A 23,689-nucleotide genomic window follows, 5' to 3' on the forward strand; every position below is an offset into this window, starting at 1 on the left:
GACATCTAATTCAGCTATCCCCTTGCCCAAAGATGCTTGTTATTTGGCTGCAATCCTGTTCTCATTACCAGGAAACAATACTTTACATTACCACTGATTTTCATAACAGTACTTAGAAAGGTTAAGAAACTTTCTTAGCATTACCCACCAAGTAAATGGTAGTATTAGCCTTCAAATCTAAGTCTCTCTGACTCTTAACTCCCTTACTATTTTTGAGAGAAAATAATATACTTCAATCTTGCCTTATATGGCACCTTATACAAAGTTCTCAATGAATGTCTACTCAGTAAATAACCTTGTGAAGTCATGAGACTGCCAGAATTACAGATTAACTGCAGATCCTTCTTTAACCAATTGTTCTGCTTTGATGAATTACAAAGTAAACTAAAAATGAAACCTGACTAAATCATTTCTGGTGTGTTGATCTCAGAATGGTGATGTAAATTACTCTGAGCTCAGTCACTTTGGAACTGATTGCCTGTCTGGGATCAGGATCTCTAGAGGTCCATGACAGAACAACATTAACGTACAGTTTAGCAGATAAACTTTTAAACATGGGATCCATTAGTGTATAATAAGAGGTATCTTTGGCAGTGAAAAGAACCATTGCAATAGAATTATAGATCCCTTGAGGTACCTTAAAGATAATCTAGTCATATTTCCTTCTCATTAACAGGAATCTTTAGCCTCCTGATAGATATTCAGGCAGGTTTTGCATGGATATGGGTTACTTATTGTTTTTTGGTTTTTTTTTCATTATATTGTACTCAGACTTACCTAACTTTTAACTTCTGCTCTTAGTTCTTCTTGGACTAGCTTGGAAAAAAGCCCCCTTCCCCCCTTTTTTTAATGTAAATCTTCATAGTACCATTTAACGTTTCTTATATAGAATGGTTTATAGACCTCCCTTCATGAGAGGGCCCTTTTTTAGAACCATTAATTATATATATATACACACACACACACACACCTATAGTCAGTAAGTTTGAAAAGATATGATAGGTCTAAAAATATTTTATTAAAATTTATCTGAATAGGACTATAGATGTGGTATATGCTAGCAGTTTGTTGCTTCTCGAACAATAACACTTCAGTAAAAAAGTTAAAAAATTTTTTTTAATCTGTCCATATAAATGTTCATTTATTACAGATTTTGCCAATAACTTCAAGGGCTTCTGCACCTCAGGTTAACAACACCTGATGATGACAGTGGAGCAAATAGAAAAGGAGCTTTGTTTAATTACCTCCTCCTAACATGTCCTAGTTACTGTATGCTCAGACTTCCTCGTTGAGCATTTTGACTAGAGCATAAAATGATGTGTAAAGATAAGATTGGTATGATGATTAGTTTGTATTTTTTTAGTACATAAACATGTACTTATTTTGTAGTGCTTTTTATATATTTGTTTAATTTGTTAAACAAAACATTGTTTTCATCTTAGAGATACAAAGGGAAATGTATCAAGGCATTGGTAATTACCGCTATCAAATGTTGCGAAAAGTAAAAATGAGTACTAGTTTCAGCTCCATGTTGATTTGTTTGCCTTATACTTTAAAGTACTTTGTGATCATGTATTTTAATTATTCAGGCTCCCTTTTTTTTTCTCTCAAGGACACTTTGATTGTGTGGTCTGAAGCAGAAAATTATGACTTGGCCCTTAGCTTTCAAGAAAAAGCTGGATGTGATGAAATTTGGGAGAAAATATGTCAGGTAATTTCTGAAAATATAAATGCTCTCAAGTGGTTTTTTGTGGGTGTTTTTTTGTTTGTTTGTTTTGTTTTTTGTTTTGCCATGCTTTTGGCTAATTCCCACAATTTTAAATAAGTAGAATAAGCATTTCATATTGTTATTCTTTTCAATTTACTGTTTTCTGTGAAAAGCTTGATTATAGGAAAGAATATTGTATTCAACCCGGACATTTACTGAAATCTAGAGTTTTTATATCCAGCTGCCTTCTTGAGAGTTCTTTTGAATAAATTCACTAGCCTCTCAAAAGTCTAAAACCAAACTTAAATTCTCACCTAGATCTGTTCTCTCTCATCTCAGTAAATGACATCCATTTGCTGAAACCAGAAACTTGGGGGTCATGTTTATCTTTCCTTCATCCCTCAAATCCATTCAGCCCCCCAGTAAGAAATTTTAGATCCGTGCTCTTACCTTCATTTTCACTGCTGTCACAGTTTTCTAAGCCACTCTTTTCTCTTGACTGATACTTTGCTTTCATCTTGACTGGTGGTCTTTCCAAATTCACTTAGAAACTAGAGTTATCTTTTTTAAAATGCAAGTCTAATTCACATCACTCCAGTTTTGTAACTTCTTATGGCTCTTGAAATAAACCCAAGCCTTATACAAGGCCGTAAGTGATATGTCACTGGATATCTCAACTGTATCTTTCCTTTTTGGTTGAATGTTTCCAATTGCTTCTGGAATTTTCCTAGTGAGTCTGGTACCTCTTTAGTGACATAATCTCGACAGTGTTTTGTCAGTGTTCATTTTTTTATGTGCCCCAGTGGCAAAGCCATTGATTACCTCCTGTTGTCATTTAGGCCATCGCTTCCTAGGGAAGGTTTCTCCATCTCCACATTTATTTTAACTGGAGAATAATTGTCAGCAAATTCCTTGATTCAGTGGGTCTCAGAGTGTGGTCCTCAGACCAGGAGCATGAGCATGACCTGGGAACTTGATACAAATATTAATTCTGAAACCTTCACCCCAGACCTACTGAATCAGTATCTCTGAGCAGAGCCCAATAATTATGTTTTAGCAAAAACTTCTCAACATCAGACTATTACCATTAAAGGGAAGGTAGTAAATATTTTGGGCTTTGTAGACCATACAATTTTGCAGCTACTCAGCTGTGCTGTTGTTGCATGACGGTTGCATAGACAGCACACAAACAAATGAGTGTGGACACATACCAATGAAATTATATTTACAAAATCAGGCAGGAGACCAGATTTGGCTATAGTTTGTCAACCCCTGTTTTAGGTAGTTCTGATGCAGCCTGAAGTTTGAGAGCCACTTTAAAAGAAGGTACAGTGTCATGGAGACATGGGTTTTCATTAACTTGTAAATTTTATTTCTATTATTATCTTATTCTCGGCTGTGTTTCTAATAAATTAGTTTTATTATTTATAGTCAGGCTATCCCTTTCCTTCCCTAACACATGAATAGCTAACACTGCTACATTTGAATGCCGACTTTTTACTTTCTCTGTGCTTGCTGGCCCATATAGTTGTTGTTATAGTACAGTTATCCCTTCTGCATCGTGGGGCTTAAGGGCACGGCACCCCCACAATCTGGAAAATCCATGTGAAATTATTTGGCCCTGCCTTCATCCCAGAGAAAACATGTAAATTTTTTCTTTTATGGGGTGTTTACAGTACCTTATTGTAAAATTTGAGTGAAGTTTTTGGTAATAGGCAATATTATACAATACTATGCATATATTTTCTATGTTTCTGAGTTTCTATGTTCTGAGTTTCGAAACTTTTCCTGTGTCGTCTGCTGGCCTTTGCATGTCGTCTGCAGCTTCCATAAAACTCCCCCAAAATTTCCATTTAATTTCTTATGCTGATACATGATATATAGAACTGCTGATGGGGAAAGTTGCAGTGTGGAAGGGATAAATCTGCTAGATTTTTGACCTGTAGAGTTCTCCCATAGAAAGAAAAATGAGATTAATGAGTGCAGGATACACTAAGAGCATCTGTTATTCAGACAAATCCATTTTTCCTTCACCTTTCTGTCTTGGACAGTCCCACAGTGAACAGTCTTCTCTAGGCCAATATCTAGCCCACTCTGGACTCCATCTGTTACTGTACTACCTGGTTTCCCTTTTAATATATTTCATCTTTTAGGACCTCTCCTTGGTCTTTAATGCCATAAATTTTTCACTTATCTTTGCTTGGGACATAGGTAGTAATACTTGCATATACTCTCTCTACAGTAACTCTCCTGGGAGTCGTTGACTATTTTATGTTTTCTGGTCTGCCCCTCCACATTTTATACGGCTTATTTTTAAGGTGGTGTTTCTCACTCTTTTTACCAATTCTTTCTGCACTTCTCAATCATTTCCAATGATCCTGGATCATTGTAGGAAAGTCAATCCATTTTGCTTTCTTGTGATCTTATGTTTCTGTACATCTTGAATCCTATTGAGTCACCTTTTTTTTTTTTTAATCCAGAAACAGTTGAAAATCTCCCCCATTTTCTAGCAGATGCTGTGTCTAAAAGAATCTCCTTTTCCATTTTATATCTGTCTTTTGTGGCCTTCATGTGTCATTTTCTTCATAATCTTTTCAGCCTGACTTCTAAATTCTCATCCTTTCCCTTAAGGAAAACTCTTCTAACTTAATAGGTTTGCCTTTGTTTTGTTTCCATTCTTCCATTGCTCCTATACTATTTTATTCTAGTATTAAAACAGAAAGCATATTTGTCAAATTACTGTAGTTTCACAGTAATTGTCCCTGTTAGCTATCAGATTCTTAGAATATCAACACAGGCCTTTTTAAAATTTATCTTCTTAGCTTTCAGATTTTCACAGATGTGCGCGAGCTATGAATTAACTCAAGAAGATGGCATGTTCACATCGTAATAAGGGCTCTCTCATCCCTTTTCATTTGGTTTATTAATAAAAATCTATGATTCCCCTATAGGTGAAGTTTTACCATGAATATAAAGCTATGATGAGAGTTTAGGTAATAAACAAATCCAGACCTGGCTTGAAACCATGCCAGGTACAAGCTAATGAGAGTACCTAGCCTTCTTTTGGTGCTGCTGCTCACTGGGTTATGGTTAAGATCATATTGCCTTGCAGCATATTTTAATCCAAGCCTTTTTTCCTTCCTGTAATCCACCAATACTATCTATCAACCATGCCAAGCAATTTAAGTACTTGGAATATTTTATATAAGACCTAATATTCCCATCCCTTTACCATTCTACTTGAGCTTTTTAGTCTGCATTAGTAGTCACTCTCACAAATTATAAGGCAAAGATAGCAAAACTTGTTTCATTTCAAATTTTGTCCTTGACCTTTTGTAGAAAATGCCAAATGTATTTATTTAATTATTAAGATTTCTAAGTTATCTCTTTTTTTAATAATTGGAACCCCTACATTGACATAAAGTTGGGAGTTTATCATAGACTAGGGATTCTGTGGGCCTGTGAAGGCAACAGAGTTTAGTGCCTAAAACGGAAAGCTTTTCTATAGTTTGGTTACTTAATTTTTATCAGGTATTCTTGGGTTGGCTCTACTACATATGGTTGAGCTTCATATGTGGCTTCATTTTTATTTATTTTTGGACCACTGTCCAGAATTTATTGTGAATTACTTGGTCCAAAGCCAGTTTACATCTGCAGTTTGACTCTTGGTTCCTATAATAAATTGATATCAGTTATCTTCCTTGTTGCTTAAAATTATATATACTTTCTATGACGATAGAATTGTGGTGTTTACATTGAAAGGCTTGCTTGTGGTTATCTAGAGCACAGTCCTAGGAATGTTGAAACTTGTCCTGGTCTGTTGGGAAGCTAAAAGATGCGTGTTTTAGCACCAGGCTCTACATTATGGGTCTGCAGAGGACTCTGTCATCATAGTCACAGCTAGCTTAGCCTACCCTAGAATGTTTCTTTTGCCAGGAAGCCTTGTTCTTCACGAGGAAACTCATTCCATCTCTGAACTTTGAACTTGTTTTCCTAAAATTGAAATACATTATTTGTATAAATTTAACTTAGAAAAGTAGGCAGTTGTGTCAAGTTTTTGAAGAAAGATTCTTAAACTTGACAGTTCTCATAGTTTTCTTCTGTCTTATATCTGTCTAAGAATATCATTAAGATTTGTTTTTTAAAAATCTGCTAGTTTATAATTTTTATTTTGTCAGCTATCATAAGCCCTTTTTTAATAGGTTCAAGGAAAGGACCCTTCGGTGGACATCACTCAGGACCTTGTGGATGAATCTGAAGAGGAGCGTTTTGATGATATGTCATCACCAGGTTTAGAACTGCCATCTTGTGAATTAAGTCGCCTGGAGGAAATTGCAGAACTTGTGGCATCATCTTTACCTTCCCCCCTTCGTCGTGAAAAACTTGCACTAGCACTGGAAAATGAGGGTTATATTAAAAAGCTTTTAGAGCTTTTTCATGTATGTGAGGATTTGGAAAATATTGAAGGACTGCACCATTTGTATGAAATTATCAAAGGCATCTTCCTCTTGAATCGAACTGCTCTTTTTGAAGTTATGTTCTCTGAAGAGTGTATAATGGACGTCATTGGATGCTTAGAATACGATCCTGCTTTATCACAACCACGAAAACATAGGGAATTTCTCACAAAAACAGCCAAGTTTAAAGAAGTGATTCCCATATCAGATCCAGAGCTGAAACAAAAAATTCATCAGACATACCGAGTTCAGTATATACAAGATATGGTTCTACCTACCCCTTCAGTCTTTGAAGAAAATATGTTGTCAACTCTTCACTCTTTCATTTTTTTTAATAAGGTAGAAATTGTTGGTATGTTACAGGTGAGTTAGAGCATTTCTTTTTTTTTTTTCTTAAAAAACAATACCCTACTTGATTGATACCATTTAAATTGCTAATTGCCTCCAAGAGGAGTAATTTCAAATAAGTGAATTGAGTTTTAATTTTGGTTATGTCTAAAGATATGTATTTTGATGATAATAAAAGAGATTATAATGCATAATGCTATGAGACCAGGAAGTTACTGGGCTTGGGGTGGAGAAGTTCAGTTAGTGATAAAGAAGTCCAGCTTGAAGAAATTATTAAGGGAATTATCTAAATGAAATGATTGAATGGATAGTTTTAGGGATATTACTCTGTCAATTATAGAATAGCTTGGAAGAGTAAAGAAAAATAGAAGAGCAATAGAAGGTCATTCAGGATGGAATATATATGCTGTAATATGTAATTGCTGTAATATGTAAGATTTGTAGAAATCCCAGGTAATGAGATAATGACGTCTTGGTTAAGTACCTATTAATTGCTTATTAAACCAAAACTTTCTTTTTACAATATACCAGGCCTCTAAGTATGGTGTTTTATTTAGAGTGCTTATATCAGAATAGCCTAGGGTGCAGTTTCTACACAAAAAAACACTGAATCAAGATCCCTACGAGTTTGCCGGTAATCTGCATTTGTAGAGCCCCAAAGTTAGAGAACCTCTCACTGTATTGTCTCAAAATACATAAATTGGTCTTTTCTGACTGAAATAGCTGTTTATATATTGCATATTTATTGCACACCTCCATGTTTTTTTTGTTCCTTTAATGCCCATGGCATTGTAAGAATAACATTGTGATATGACTTGGAAGACACTACTTTATAAGACTTTACCTCAGTCTACAGATAAAATGCTTATTTGAAACCTAGATTTGTTAAATGTAGAAATGAGGCCAGTAAATATCTAGAGTGGTAGCATACATTATAAATAACGCAATGTGTTTAATTTTCTCGTCTGTTCATTTTTAGAGAATTGCTTTGTTTTAGTGTCTTTGTCTTTTTTACCTTTAAAAATATATGAATTCCAATAGATGAGTCCATTTTTACTAAAACAATAGTTCTAGGTCAGGTTAACTAATTTGACATGTTTTCCATTCATGTGAAACAGACATATAAAAATAATATAGACAGTATAGTCTAGTAAGTATGATAGAAATCCTATATAGCATATTATGTGTGATAATTAAGGAAGGAATAGCATTTTGGTACAAATTTCCATTCTTTGATAAGGATCTAGTGTTTGCTAGCTACATAATAGAGCATTTGTTCTGGTCCAGTTTTGACTCTTGGTTACCTTGGATAGTCCTGAGTTCTACTGATCCTTTTCTTTAGCCACATATCATTCTTACCCTCTTGTATAGGAATTTGTCATTCCCATGGTTTTGTTTTGTTTTGTTTTGTTTTGTTTTTTGCTTTTGTGCCTGACAAATGGCAGTTTCACTCTATTTCATAAAGTTGTTATGGCTTTGCTTCCCTACAGTGTGCTCTGTAAAAAGCTGACTGCCAATGCTTTGTAAAATATTCTGTTTCTCTTGATACTGGGTACTTGTATCTAAAGTGCAACTGTGAAGGAAGGAGCATTCTACATACTTTTTTGCAAGGAGTGATTGTGGTACAATTTAAAACAGGTTCCCACCTACCTTATGTACACAATCAATCATACCTTAACCTACCTTCTCCTTACCGTTGGATACTTCTATGTAATATCTTTACACGTTCTTATTCTATTTCTGTAACCCTAACTGCAGTAGTTCAAATAATATTCCTTTTTGGTGGTGGGATATATTATATCTGGGATGCGTTTTGAAATTGGATGCCATTTGGTAGCAAGCATGTGATCAAGATTATTGTAATTAGGTATAGCCTATTTATACATTTTAGAAAAAGTAATGATGACAGTAACAACACTAAATATCCTAAAGCACATGTTTCCTGAGCACCTACAACAGTGAACATGGAATTTTTTATCTAGTGGGAGATTTTTATATATGCGTACATACATGTGTACACATATACATATATGTATATACACAGACTTAGATATGTTTATAGGATGAGATAGTATGGAATCTACTAACTGAAGTAGTATGGAATTAAAGTATAATAAAAGAGAAGCAGCTGTGGCTCAAACACTTGGGCACCAGCTACCACATTGGAGTTCCCGGGTTTGGTTCCTGGTGCCTCCTAAAGAAGATGAGCAAGACATTGAGCAGACATGACAGACTGGTGTGGCAAGCTGATGCAACAAGATGCTGCAATGAGGAGACACAAGAAAACACGAGACATACAACAAGCAGGGAGCAGAGGTGGCTCAAGCAATTGGGCACCTCCATGTTTGGTTCCTGGTGCCTCCTTAAAAAAAAAAAAAAGATGAGTAGACAGCGAGTACAAACAACAGGGCCGGGGGTGGGTGGAGTAAATGAATTTTTAAAATTTTACAAAATAAAATAAATATATAATAAAAAAAATGTTGAGAAAAATTGAACCAGCTCTTCATAAAGGCTTTCTACCAACTATCTGTGATGGGGATTTGGGTGGATTTTTAAATCTGTGTCTCAGTTATAAAACAAAGTAAGATGAGATAGCATCTGAGATTCTTTCCAAATTCTATACTTCTCTATTTTACCCAGATTAATATTCTGTGAGAATATCCATTAATTCCTTTTCAAAATAATTTAGTGCATGTGCATGCTATGTCTTCAAATAATGTTTAAGCTTTAAATTTTATAGAATTTTGAATAATTGAATCATTTTCTATGCCTTTAAAATATAAAGGAAGCTTTATCTCCACTTTGAATACTCATTTGAGAGATTATATAACCTTAAATTCTGATGTAATATATCTTATGAAAACCAGAGGTTGGCAAACTGGTTTTTTAAAATAGTTTTTTGGAAGAGCCATGATCATTTAACCATTCATAAGTCTTTAAACAGGCTTAGGAAGAAGTTTCACCAAAATATAAAGAATAATCATGTTATAAATCCTTACTTTATACTTTGATAGTTTGGTTTTTCCTTCTCTCGTCTAGGGAAGGATAATATTACCAATATTGTTATTTTTTCCAGTTATTGTAATTTATATCTTCTATTAATAGCATCCTGAAATTATTTTTAATATCCTTTTACCATTAACATAATTAAATCTATCCTTTTATTTCACAGGAAGATGAAAAATTTCTGACAGATTTGTTTGCACAGCTAACAGATGAAGCAACAGATGAGGAAAAAAGACAGGAATTGGTAAGAAATGAGATATTACATAGGGCATAAAGCTAAAACAGCAAACCTTTTATATTTATCATTTTTTCCTAATTTCAGGTTAACTTTTTAAAAGAATTCTGTGCGTTTTCCCAAACGCTACAACCTCAAAACAGAGATGCTTTTTTCAAGACATTGTCAAACATGGGCATATTACCAGCTTTAGAAGTTATCCTCGTAAGTTTTTCTCCTCTTTTTAGGTTGCCATTATTTTTTTAACCACAAAATAGTGTTTTATATAACATGTAAGTATTTGATTATAGCCAATATGTAATATTAGCTGTGTATTACATAGTGAAAGAAGGTATAAAATTTTAGGTTTAAGCAGTATTCTAGAGTTTCCTGTCTTTACACAATATTGAAAGGAGTCTTCTATATTAACAGCCTATTAGTTATTTTAATTAAAGTGTTAAAGTAGAAAGGCAAACAGGAATAAGTGATTTAGAAATTGTAATTTTATTTGTTGAACAAGAGTTTTACATGCAACAGAATTTCTTTGACTTTTCTTTTATATTGCAGTGTTTTATTATAATTTGTTTTGGTAGGTTTTGGATTTATATATTGAATAAGTTCCATATTTTTATAGTTAACTGGAGAAGTAAGTGCTTTTTATCTGCAGGGCATGGATGATACACAGGTGCGAAGTGCTGCTACTGATATATTCTCATACTTGGTTGAATATAATCCATCCATGGTACGAGAATTTGTCATGCAGGAGGCACAACAGAATGATGATGTAAGTAAGAAGTTAACAGAGCAAAAAATAACCAACAAGGTAAATATTATTTGCACTAATAGTACCTATTTGTACATGGGAAGCTATTACTGTATTTATTGCTCTTTTTTAAGATTTAAGTAGTAGTTGTTTGGGAAAAGTGTAGGCATAGTATCACATGGCCTATCATCCCCTAAATTAGCTCCTATATCAATTTATACATTTATTTTCTCTTACAGCAATTATTTAATGGTCAATATAAATTTATTTTTTAAATGTTGAGGTCAAGTTTCTGTTTTGATTCTGAAGTTAACTTGCTGTGATGTCTTGTTTAAATTATTTAATCAATCAGTTGTTCCTCTGTATGGGGGATTGTGAGTAACTTGCCTAGGGAAACTGGGTCTGATTCCCCAAATCCTCAAGAGTGAAGAAATGAAGCATAGTCCCTGGAAAGTATTCTTAAGTTAGTAGCTATCTCTAACTTTACCTCCTAACCACAGAGAACAAGCTGTATTGATTCCCACCCCCACTCCCACCCCCACCCCCAGCATCTGTGAGAAATCATCATAGATTGTCAATTTTATAGAAACCGAGAGACTATATCATGGTAATGTGAATGGCGCTCCCCGAGCATACAGTGTATGGCACACATGGCAGACTGAAATGTGTGTGTTATTTTATTTTCAGATGATTAAACCAATGATTTTTATTTTTCCTCCCCCATAAAAATCTTGGAAGCGTTTTTTTTACTCATGAATAGACTAAGATATTCTGCCCTCATCTACTTATTAAGTTAAAGGAGAAAAAGATACCCTTTCAAGTAGAAAAAATCTGCAGAATTCCAGCATATGGTGTTTTTACACAATGACAAAATAGTCCGTTAATTTTTTAAAAGCTCCTGATTAATGTGTTGTGATGTCAAAATGAAGTAGAAAGCCTAGTAACTTCTATATTTAAGGATTAAAACATATATATGTATATTACTAGGGGAAGTATATAAAATTACTAGTTTTAAACTTGGAATATTATGTATAGACATATCTTGAGAACCAAGGCTAGAGATATTCATGTTGGCTCCTGGTACCCACTAGTTGAACATATATTGATGTCCTTCATAATCCTTCACACATGGTCATCATTTCCATAAATTATCTGCATTTTCTATCTTACCTCTTACCATTGTGTACCATAGGCAGGGATTTTCTCACTGAACCCTTCTCAGTTGTTATTTACTCCTTAGGCCAGGAACACCAGTCATAATACAGCCTCAGAAAAACCAGCAGTTTTGTTTTTTTTTTTAAACACTTGGAATCTATGTAATCCATTTGTTTTCTAATGCTCTTTCTAAATTACCCTAGTCTCATTACCCCAATTTCAGACATTCCATCAATGGAGAACACATATTTGCCATAAATAAAATAAATCTATAAAAAGAAATTCAGTGAATATAGAAGTGTTACACATTCTAGCAAAATATTCTTACTCCTAAAGCTGTGATAGCTTTCTTCATAAGGGAGATTACATTGTGAGAGGTGTAAAGATCTATTATTACCAGGCTGGAACTTCTTTTGCTTTAATCAGAGGGATTTAAAGATCATACAAAAAGAAGGGAACTTTTTACTTTTTGGCATAATTTAGCGTAAGGCCCCTTTGCCACACTTTAGGGAAACAGTGCCATAAATCCTGTTAAAGTCAGTCAATTTAGTTTATTTCTTTTTGTTTATAACAACAAAATAGCTAGAGCTAGGTATGATACTGTAGTATATGTCTTAGCATGTGCTTTTTCCATTCTCTTCTTTAATAAATCATCCCTATTATATGTTTTTCTCAACAGGATATTCTGCTCATCAACCTTATTATAGAACATATGATTTGTGATACAGATCCTGAACTTGGAGGAGCAGTCCAACTTATGGGCCTCCTTCGAACTTTAGTTGACCCAGAGAACATGCTAGCCACTGCCAACGTAAGCTTTGGGTGTTTTTATTTTTATAGCTAGTATATTAAAGAACCAGTGCATTTAAATTTCATGAAAGTGTTTTTAATTCCTTAGAAAACAGAAAAGACTGAATTTCTCGGTTTCTTCTACAAGCACTGTATGCATGTTCTCACTGCTCCATTGTTGGCAAATACAACAGAGGAGAAACCTAGTAAAGGTAAGATAATGCAGGTTCGTAGTTCTGTTTTTGAATTCCAGAACTCAAAGTTGGCATTGGTAAGTTTTTAAAAAGTTCAAACTATTTGGTTAACATGAAGGTCTAATAAATATTGGAAAGATGCGTAAGTGTTCAAGATAAAACTTCTTTGAGAAGTGTTATAGTCAGAGATAACAGAAACATGTAAAAGAAGAAATAAAAGATAATTATTTATTGCTTTCAGAATAAATAATTCTGAAAGCTTTTGCTCAGTATTAAGCAATTTATATTTGGTTTGAGGATTATTCCTATGTTTGGGTTATTTATTATTTTTGCATTTTATTCCTTAGAGTATTAGCCTTTGAATACGTGTTTAATTTAAGAAGAGCTTTAGAGTGATCACTGGAAATTCTTTATGGAAGCTTTGGGAATAAATGTTACTTCGGCAGATGAATTATCAATATAGTACATTTAACTTCATTTATAGAAAATGGTAAAAAAAAAATTTGGTGACTCTAGAATCAAGTCTTTGAAATGTGGAGTGTTTGTTTTCTTGCCTACTTTGGTCAAAATTGAATAAAGCTTGAGGCTTCTTTCCAAACCATATTTTCAGTTCTTCAAACATTTACTGAAAGCCCATTGTGTGGAAGGCACTGTACTATATTTATTCTTTATGGGTTATATGGGGGGCCGAAAAAATATACGTATAAAATACCTTTTAGAGGCTTGCTGCCTGGTGAAGAAGAAATATAAGCCAAAGATTATAATTCATTGTGGACTTATGATATATAGTAAAGGAGGTTTAAAAATACACTGGAATCATGGGAGCAGGGAGAGAGTAATTCCAGCAGAGGTGAGATGGTGTCAGGCAGGACCTCCTCTGCTAGGAGATCTTATTTTGAGGGTCCTGCTAAGGCATGGTAGGGCGTTCTTGAACTTTGAAATAAAGATAATCTTGGAGATTTGTTTCCTACCTCTACCTTACTAACTGTTCAGACTTGGTTTTAGTTAGTTAATAGACATGTAATGTGGTGAAACTAATTCCTCATAGTGTTGCTTAAATTAAATAAGAATTTATATAGATAGCACAATTCCTGGCCCATGGTAGGCATTCAGCAAATGTTATTTACCTTTTTTCCCTAAATTTAAAATATATGAGTTTAGCCTTTGATATAAAGCTATCAGATATGTTAAATAGAAGTAGACATTTTACTTGATTGTAATTTAGTTTCTTACATTTGAGGAGGAAAAAAATGTTAGCCATTAAATATGACTGTTTTATTTATTTTAGATGATTTTCAGACGGCTCAGTTATTGGCACTTGTATTGGAATTGTTAACGTTTTGTGTGGAACACCATACCTATCACATAAAGAACTACATTATTAATAAGGATATCCTTCGGAGAGTGTTAGTTCTTATGGCCTCAAAGCATGCTTTCTTGGCGTTATGTAAGTGTGGTTTCTGGTGGAATTATTTATTATATCTTTATATATTATGATGTTGCTGTCTTTGGGTCTTACAACCTGGGGGGGGGAAGATCACTGATCTAGTGGCTCTGCCACTGATTATTTAGTTTGCCATTTTGAGCTGGTGATTTTCCTGGCTCTTTTGTTCTCATTAATGAATAATAGCACAGAGGCTGTTTATTTATGGAGCACAGAGTGTATCCATAAAACCTTATTTTAAAATATTATTAAAAGAATATTTGTGACCTTTTTACCCCACTTATATTAGAGCAGGGGCAGCAAACTACAATCTGTGGCCTGTTTTTGTATGACCTGCAAGCTGAAAATGATTTTTATGTTTTTAAAAAATAGAATATACTTCAGAGACCTTATGTGGTACACAGAGCCTGAAGAGTGACATTCTGTCCCTTTGTGGAAGTTTGATGGCACCTTTTTAGGGCAACAGATGGTCTTTTAATAAGGTTGCTGTTATGACTGAATTTTTCAAAATTAACTTTCATAGTCAGTGTTTTTAAGACACTAGTTTCTTGGAATAAACATGTTTCCAAATTAGAAAAAGGACTATAAGCCAGTGTATTCTAGATCATGTTAACAGCCAGCCAGCCTTCTTAGCCTAATGAGTTTCTGAATTATAACTGTCCTTACTGTGAAGTTGGAAGACCAAGTTTAGGGGTCTCCTAGAGGCTGAATAAGAGATGTCTGCTGGTAACTAACTTTTGCCTTTTGATCTTTCAAGGTAAGTTTGGGTGTTTTGTTGTGTTTTAAGGCATCATAGTCACACACTAATTGGAGGCATCCCTGTTTGCTTTTTTGTAACTTCAATTTTCAATGATTTGCTTGACTTTTTTTTTTTTTTAACCTGAAATTATAAAAGCAACATTGTTTAGAAGGGTGTGTATATGCATTCATTCTATCAGTATGGCGGTTGTCAGGTTCGTTTTTTTTCCCCCAAGTTTCTTGACTTTCTATTTCAGGCCAGGGTACGTACTGCAGAGGGTGCATGTGCTCAGTGTCTCTCTTCAGTCTCCAACTTTCAGATCTTCATTAGTTACTTTCTGCTTATTGTCCAGGATCTTTGATGTTACCTTTTTCATTTAAAGGAATAGGTCATAGGTAGCATTATTTCTCTTCTACTTTACTACTATTCCTTGTAGCCATGGCTTAACAGAGATAAGAGAAGAGCTTTTAAAGTCAGATTCATTTGATCCTATATACGTACCTGTCAGAAAAGTGAGAGCTCTAGGGACTAGTTTAGAGGGAGGTCAGAACTGTTTTTATTGTTCTGTCATGCCAACATAGAGGGTTTTGTTGGAGTATGGGAAAAGGGATTTCTGAACAGATGGGAAAGAATGGAAGGATTGAATAAATGAGTAAATTAAACACCTGCCTTCTTGATTCTAAGATGTGCCTTTTTAAAAAGTATTTATCATCTCTGAAATCAAGGTGAGTCTTAACAATTAACGGCTTTGTCCTAGTAGTAGTAACTCTTTTTGTTCGTTTTTTCTTAGGGGTAGAAAAATAAAGTTTTTTGCAATCAGCAGCATCTTAAACTTGGTGAAGTATGTTTTATACCTGGTACTAGGAAGATGATTAAAAGTAGGACTTGGCTGTTAAGTACATCAGTTCATTAGGAGGAGGAAATCATGTAAAATTAAAATACAACAATGCACATTATATTGAGATATATTTGGAGGCATAGTGGAAATTTATTCTATATTAATAAGGCAGATCAAGAAAATTTCTCAAAGGAGATAACTGTTGAGTTGTGTCTTGGTCAGGAAAAAGTATGACATTTGTGGCCAAATACGCAATTACATTAAGACGTGGAAATGTGACAAGGCTTGGCGTGGTGGTGGTTTGGTATAGATAGAATATAACAGTCTGGGGAGAGGAGGGGCAGAATATGTGGCCAAAAGGGAAGGTCTTCAGTTCTTCCAACGGGGCTTCATTTCATCATTTTGTTCATAGTACTGTAAAGAAAATTTCTCATAATTTAACGAGAACTATGAAGAAGATCGTTACAAGTAAATAAAAGCTTAAATTGTAGGAAATTAGTAAACTAGCAAAATCTTAGTTATGGCTCATTGTTATTTTACAAAATGGGTCAGGGTATTGTTAATCCTAACTCCTTCTCAAATGACTTCTGAGTTGGGTGCTCTTCCCAGGGTTGAGAGTGAATATCCTCTTGAAGGTGTCAGTCATAAGGAACAAGCTCTATAGGACTGGCTTTGTCGTATACAGTAACAGTTTATAATTAAGGGGTTTTTAAGAACAAAGTATAGTTTTGGGGATACTTAATATATTTGGGGGTCTGCTGATAAAAGTATACATTGAAATATACTATGCATAGTACTTTTAAGGGAAGATTTTAAAAATGTTCAAGTTTAGATGCACACATGTAAGTACAAAATATAATGATTAAATATAAAGTTTGGGAGCTGGAGGAATTTTTTGCTTTTTATGTCTGCTGCCTCATACTTTTTTAATTGTTATACATTTTTAAAGATACTAATCAAGTCTGTAGGTGAGACTGAAAAAGACTGATAAGCATTTCTAAACGTAGCCTTTACAAATTAGGTATTCCTCAGTCTGTTCCTCAGCATTTTCAAGATTATTGGATCTTATGTTGTACCCTTAGCCCATACTTGCATGGTTGTTTTGTTTTTGGTTTCTTAGCTTTTTTGTTAACAAAAATAATGGATATCTATAAAAGTAAAAAAGAAAAATTTTCCTGCAGAGGCTTTTCAACTGCCATTAATTATGTATAAAGCTAAAAGCTTCAAGCTTATTTCAGGAAATCTCATGTTTATAAGATAAAGACTGATAATTTGTTTTAATAAAGATGGAAACTAAGCACAAAAGACTTCTATAGCATGTTCATGAAAGAGATATGAGTGGAAGCAGAAGGCGCTTTACATAGAAAATCTTATGTTTATGGTAATTAGACCTATCCCAAAAGCTTTCTGTAGTTTTCTTGGAACTATTTGGTTTCTGGGAGACCACTCTGTTGAGCTATTTTTTGATAAAGTTTTCTTTTGGGGGCGAGGTTTGAGTGGAAATAATACAGAATTCTTGATGTAAATAAGTGAGGGTAAATGGAAATAAGGGCCCAAAGATAAAAATAAAAAACAACCCACCAGTATAACTACCTTCTGTCAACAGCAGTTTCTGGGTAGAAGTACTCTTGAAGAGTCAGTGGTGCCATCTGTTTAACTTGATCTTAGTGAATTCTAGGAAGGGAGAGTTTCTTCTCACACACCTAGGAACTGCATACAGAGCCGAGCATTCAGCTAGTGTATGTTATGGTAGGACACAAGTCTCCGCAAAGCCTGCAGAGTTAAAGTACCAATTCTTAAAATACTAGTAGCTCTTTCCTTAATTACTGAAAAGGTTAAAATTTGACCTATTAGCATGAGCCCTAAAGTATTGATTTTGATTCTAATAAATAGAACTGCCTCTCAAAGTTCCTTTGACAAGTTTAAAAAAAAAACAAAACTCTAAAAACATTGTTTTTAGAAAATAAACCCTTGTTAGGCTTTGACTTATCACACAGAAAGATGTCTCGTATTGTTTAAATTGTCTTACTTCACCATGCTTATGTATTTGAATAGATTCAGTATTTTTTTTTTAAATGCAATTACTATTCTATAAACTTTTTTGGAACTCCCTGCCCAGAGTGTTTCTTTAGAAAGATACACTCTTAAATAAGTTGGATTGTTAAGGCAGTTTATAATTAACTGTACCTAATTGGGCATTCACTTGTGGACCTCTTTTCTGCCAACTAAAGAAAAATTGAGCTGCTTTACTCCTCTGCCTTCCCACCCAGAAACCGTGTCAGCATGGTTGCCTGGCTACCTGCTCATGAAGGACTTGATTAATAACAAATTGGCAATTTAACGAGCCACTTCCATGATCTCCAAAGAAATCAAAATACAAACACAATATTTAATCATGCCAACCGAAGACGATGTGACTGCATGAAGTGAGTATGCTTTTTTGAACTGTTTACAATAACTGGGGCATTAACTTACTGATAATTCAGTTTAGGAAAAGAGGGCTTTGTTGAAGTCTAGTTGTCTAAGGATATTTGGATCTTGACGAATGGTGACTTAAGTAACTCCCCATACCTCAAGATGTAAATATACCTTTTAATCTGTAAGTTAAAGCCTAATTAATTGTAAAAAGGAAAATTAGGAAAAAAATTAAAAAGCATACTCGCTACAATAAGCATAGAGGAACACATTTTAAACCACATCCTCTAAATTTATTTCTAAAATTATTGGAAGGCAAATACTGGGTTGTGCACATTTGTTACGGGGTTATGGGATTTCTACAAACATCCACAAAGAAACCAATGCAAGTCAATGAACTCTAATGCAAAATAATAAGAGTGTCCAAAAATATTGAGAATTAATTTATACAGTGGATTGCCCTAATTTAGATTTTCTCATGTTTTTAAGGTGTGTATAAAAGGATATGTTTGAAATTTTTTTTACCTTAATGTGATAGGTTATTTGTTACAGATGTCATTTACATTTGGGTTAGAGTTTTTCTGGCTTTCTAAGACTTGTGTTCTATGATGACATATACTATTTTTAGTTAGGATATTTTTCCCTGATGGCACTTCTATAATCCTTATATTTAGGTGCACACTTCCTAGAAGCACTAATTATCACTATGCATGAAGAATTATCATTTGTTAAACGAGTTTTTTGTTTTTTTCTTTAAGTCTAAAATATGGACACGTAGTATGTGATTTCAACAAAACTGCCTCTGTGTTTCAGGTGCCCTTCGTTTTAAGAGAAAGATTATTGGATTAAAAGATGAGTTTTACAACCGCTACATAATGAAAAGCTTTTTGTTTGAACCGGTGGTCAAAGCATTTCTCAACAATGGATCCCGCTACAATCTAATGAACTCTGCCATAATAGAGATGTTTGAATTTATTAGAGTGGTAGGTTCTGGGTTTTTTATTTATTTATTAAAATTTTGTTTGAAAGGAAAAACAGTGTTACCAGAAGTGCCAGAGATTCAGTTCAAACTAGTAAAACCAAATAATCTTAACATCTCTCAGCAACTCTTAAGTTCTTCATAGGATAGTTTGAAAAACTGATTTAGCAGTGTCATGGAAATCACTCTAAGAAAGTAAAACTATAGTTGACAGATCATCATTTGGATGTATGTGTGTCTGTTTTTAACTTTGGGGTTTTCTGGATTTTTCTAAAGAATAATTTCAAAATAAATTCCTTTTGGTCCTTTAATAATACAATAGACTAGTATACAAAGACTAGCAGTGGTTCTGAAACATTGGTGTGTGTCCAGATTATCTGTTTATAATAACATAGTAATGTGCCCAGATCCTACCCCAAACGGACTGAATTTGAATCACCTAAGGTGAGACCATGGGCATTTATTTTAAAAAAGACCCATCGGTGGTCTGAGGGACACCAACAGTATGCCAATTTATGTTATGCCCATTTTCATTGCTTCTTTCTTTAAGATTATATCATAATTTTATGAAATTAAACTGTTTTGGGTAGGTTTATGAATTTACTACAATTAAACACCAGATGGCTAAAATAATACTTTCCTGTCTCAATTTTTATTACAATTCTTTTCTGTAGGAAGATATAAAATCATTAACTGCTCATGTAATTGAAAATTACTGGAAAGCATTGGAAGATGTAGATTATGTACAGACATTTAAAGGATTGAAACTGAGATTTGAACAACAAAGAGAAAGGCAAGATAATCCCAAACTTGACAGGTAAATTACCATATCTTTTAGCCTATTCATGGAATTACAAGTTGGTATTAATGCTTCTTTTTTGTTTATTCAACATTATTTGGCCTTTAAGGAAGGGAAAATAGATAGTGAGCAGTAGCTGTAGTTTCCTATAATGGTCAATGTAAATGTTTTCGTCAAGGTGCAAGGAGATGATAGATCTGCCGACTTTCCTCAGGCATATATCATTTTTCTAAATATCTGAATTCAAATACTTACGAAAGATTTAAAAATTATTACTTGTTAATTTCTAGTATTAACCTTAATAACTGTTCTGTAATAGTACAATTTTGATAATAAAGTCCTCACCTGAGTATATTCGTTCTACTTTTTTCTCTTTCCTCATAGTATGCGTTCCATTTTGAGGAATCATAGGTATCGGAGAGATGCCAGAACACTAGAAGATGAAGAGGAGATGTGGTTTAACACAGATGAAGATGACATGGAAGATGGAGAAACTGTAGTGTCTCCATCTGACAAAACTAAAAATGATGATGATATTATGGATCCAATAAGTAAATTCATGGAAAGGAAGAAATGTATGTTGAAAAGATGGGCAAGGAAAAATGAAAGCTCTCTCACTCTAGGTTTAGTCTTTATTTCTTGATAAAGTAATTATTATCTACTTTAAGTGTATGATAACTAGGTTTTAGAAAAGGCACTAATCTGAGGGAGCGGTTATAGCTCAGTGGTTGAGCGCCTGTTTTTCATGTATGAGATACTGGGTTCCATCACCCATACATCTTTTTTTTTAAAAAAAGGAAAAGGCATTATTGATTTATAAGGTATGGCTGGATTAATAAATTTAAATTTTATTAATTTGTCTTGGGGAAGTAAAGAGGAATATATTATTTCAGAAAGGGTAGGAATGGTGAATGTTTCATTCTATCCCAATAGTAAAATTCAGGAGATAATGGTATTTGGTATTTCACTAAGCTTTCTTAATAAATTGAACTTCTGTGCTTCTCCCCAGCAAAGGAGTAACCTAATTAATTGTGTTTTAGTGTTGCCTCATTTAGGGAAAGTAAAAAAATGAGTATGGTGACAACTATTGACAGTATTCTCATTTTTAGTAAAAGAAAGTGAGGAAAAGGAGGTGCTTCTGAAAACGAATCTTTCTGGTCGGCAGAGCCCAAGTTTCAAGCTTTCCCTCTCTAGTGGAACAAAGACTAATCTCACCAGCCAGTCATCTACAACAAATATGCCTGGTTCTCCAGGATCACCTGGCTCCCCAGGCTCTCCAGGCTCTCCTGGATCCGTCCCTAAAAACACATCTCAGACGGCAGCTATTACTACTAAGGTACATTTTCAATTCCTAGGTCTACCTAGTAGCTTCTCAACAATAATTGTAACTTAGGTCCCCTTTGGTTACTGTCTTCTGGAATTGATTTAACATTTCTTACTTGGGAATAATTCCCCCTCCCCAAATTATCTTAAAGTTTGGAAATTTCTATAAGTTTTTTTGTGTCTGAATGTATTTTTATTTTGGTATTGATTTTAGAACTATATACAGTTTTCAGGTTTGTGTATGTCAAAACATTTACGGAAGTTTTAGTTTTCAGTTAGTTACTTCTATCATTAATACCCAGATTAAAATATTGTGTGAAGTTAATCCAAATATTTTGACACTCCCAACTTACTTTGCCAAGAGAGTCTGTAAAAAAGAATTTGCCACCTATCATCAGTAAGATAAATAAGAATCACTTATCATAATTGATCAAGATTTCAACCCCCAAAAGAAGACAATCTCAGAATCAGAACCAGTCCTTTGAGCTGCCTTTCCCTTATTATAAAGAATTATATGTTTATTATGGGAAATTCAGGAAATAATTCTTATTTTTGAACAGGGAGGCCTCGTGGGTCTGGTAGATTATCCTGATGATGATGAAGATGATGATGAAGATGAAGACAAAGAAGACACGCTACCATTGTCAAAGAAAGCAAAATTTGAATCGTAATAATGGCAAATGTCTATGAACCGTACCTGTTGAAAAAACTGGTTTTCTACCCCTCCCCCCAACAAAATCCACAACAAAGCAGTGGTCTCTTGTGAATGACTGACACAGATCAGCCTCATAACACTTGACTTCTGCTCATCAAGTGCCAATTCAATGGAGCAGGTGGAGGGGGGTATTACACTTTTAGGGGAAAGACTTAAATCTTTGAGCTCTCCAGCTTGGACCACACATTGCCCTTTTCTCAGGGAAGGAAATGGAAACAAAAAGCCAACTGGGCAGGGGTTTGTAAATGGAACTCTGGATTGACTGGTCAGTTGCTACAATCATAATATGCTTTCTTGGACCATGTTTGAGACTGAGAAGAATGGGCTTTTCTGCCATGATTCTTCACCAGTTAAGAATGCCAGCAGTTTCTTTGTATAAAGAGACTTGCCTTTAAAATCATACATTCTGAACATTTTAGTCAAGCTACAACAGGTTTGGGAAACCTCTGTGGGGGAGGGGTGAATATAAAGTTTCCTCTTTTTTATCTGTTCCTTTGCCCTTCAAACTGCAGATTTTTTTTTTAAGTGGGGATTTGTCCCTGGGATTTGTCCCTACTTGATTAAAGATTGAGTGGAATTCTAGATGTGGTCATTTGTGTCATAATTTTTTTTGTTTCATTTTTTTATTTTTCTTGCTCCCCTGTGTGTATGCTTAGTTGTTAAGTATATATATTTGGGACCATTAAAACTTTTGATGTAATATAACCTAACGTTGTGCTGGTACCTGTTTTACCATATGTAATTTTTGTTCTACATCACAGTTCTTAATTTGTTTAGAGTTTTATGACAGATGGTATAGTTTTTATTGACAAAAGCAAAGTAATCTTACAACTATGTGCATACAAAAGCAATACTATTTTGTGACTAAATATTTTATATTAAAATTTACATCAGCAACTGTTTTGAGAATTCAGGGAAATAGAGTGGAATTTAAAACCAACTGTTTTGTTAAATCTAGAAACATGAAATTAGTATTCCAAAGAGATTCTGAAATTTCGTATCTTGGGAAAATGACGGTACATTAATCTAAATTGAGGATGAATGATTTAAAAATAACATCTGACTTTTGAAAAATAAAAGTGAAGAGTAAGAGAAATTGTATTAGTTGTATTTTTTGTTTTGTTTTTTAATGTCTTCCTTTGGAATACAAGTTTGAGCTGTAAGTGGTGGTTCCTAAATATTTGGCTGGAGGACCATCATATCAACTTATTAAAACAGTATTTTTAATATGCTTTTTGTTATCTTAGATGTAATAAAGTTCTTTCAAGGAAGTGAAAATAAGTATCTCAATTCCACATACCCTCACTCACTTTTTTTAAGTGAAGATTTGAGAACTTGGAGAGTGTGTCTGTAAATGTGAATAAAAATTCATATCCAGGAAAGGGTACTCTTTTTAAGTATTATATACTTTAATTGGTTTTCTAGGCAAGCACTATGTGCTTCTATCTTAGCTTTCTTTTTTGCTTATTCCTCATTAAATTCTAATATGTGGTACCGAAAAGCCTATATTGAGTAGTTGATAGAAACCCCAGAAAGTGACGCTTTGGATAGCATCATGAATTTTATTGTTGGCTGATTTTTTTAACAACAGAAATTTTGGATAAATAACTATAGGAGGTTTAGAGTACAGAGATACTTCAAGGTACAAGTTTTGGTTAATAATTGAAGTTAATCACCTTATTTTACAAATAAAGAGACAAAAACAATATGATCTAAATTAATTATGTCTTCGTTTGTTACCTAGTAAGTCTCACGTCAGTAATGTTTTCATCTTAGACATACAATTTAAATTGGCCTCTCTGA

General features: G+C 33.9%; 1 protein-coding gene across 2 annotated transcripts in view; it reads left to right on the forward strand.

The window, feature by feature from the left end:
* Positions 1 to 22,982, forward strand: part of PPP4R3A (protein phosphatase 4 regulatory subunit 3A) — a 35,876-nt gene extending 12,894 nt beyond the window's left edge. The window contains exons 3-15 of one of the 2 annotated variants that reach the window (XM_004476067.5): positions 1,613 to 1,711; positions 5,911 to 6,528; positions 9,686 to 9,763; positions 9,842 to 9,958; positions 10,401 to 10,556; positions 12,331 to 12,462; positions 12,550 to 12,652; positions 13,923 to 14,081; positions 18,884 to 19,053; positions 19,724 to 19,866; positions 20,233 to 20,423; positions 20,958 to 21,184; positions 21,732 to 22,982. In XM_004476067.5, the coding sequence (XP_004476124.2) occupies positions 1,613 to 1,711; positions 5,911 to 6,528; positions 9,686 to 9,763; positions 9,842 to 9,958; positions 10,401 to 10,556; positions 12,331 to 12,462; positions 12,550 to 12,652; positions 13,923 to 14,081; positions 18,884 to 19,053; positions 19,724 to 19,866; positions 20,233 to 20,423; positions 20,958 to 21,184; positions 21,732 to 21,842 (2,304 nt within the window). In that variant the 3' untranslated portion in view covers positions 21,843 to 22,982. The remainder of the gene's footprint in view (positions 1 to 1,612; positions 1,712 to 5,910; positions 6,529 to 9,685; positions 9,764 to 9,841; positions 9,959 to 10,400; positions 10,557 to 12,330; positions 12,463 to 12,549; positions 12,653 to 13,922; positions 14,082 to 18,883; positions 19,054 to 19,723; positions 19,867 to 20,232; positions 20,424 to 20,957; positions 21,185 to 21,731) is intronic. The other variant, XM_004476068.5, reaches the window with a different exon arrangement.
* The last annotated feature ends 707 nt before the right edge of the window (positions 22,983 to 23,689 follow it).

The sequence above is a fragment of the Dasypus novemcinctus genome, chromosome 3, assembly GCF_030445035.2.
Source record: "Dasypus novemcinctus isolate mDasNov1 chromosome 3, mDasNov1.1.hap2, whole genome shotgun sequence".
Taxonomy (NCBI): Eukaryota; Metazoa; Chordata; class Mammalia; order Cingulata; family Dasypodidae; genus Dasypus; species Dasypus novemcinctus.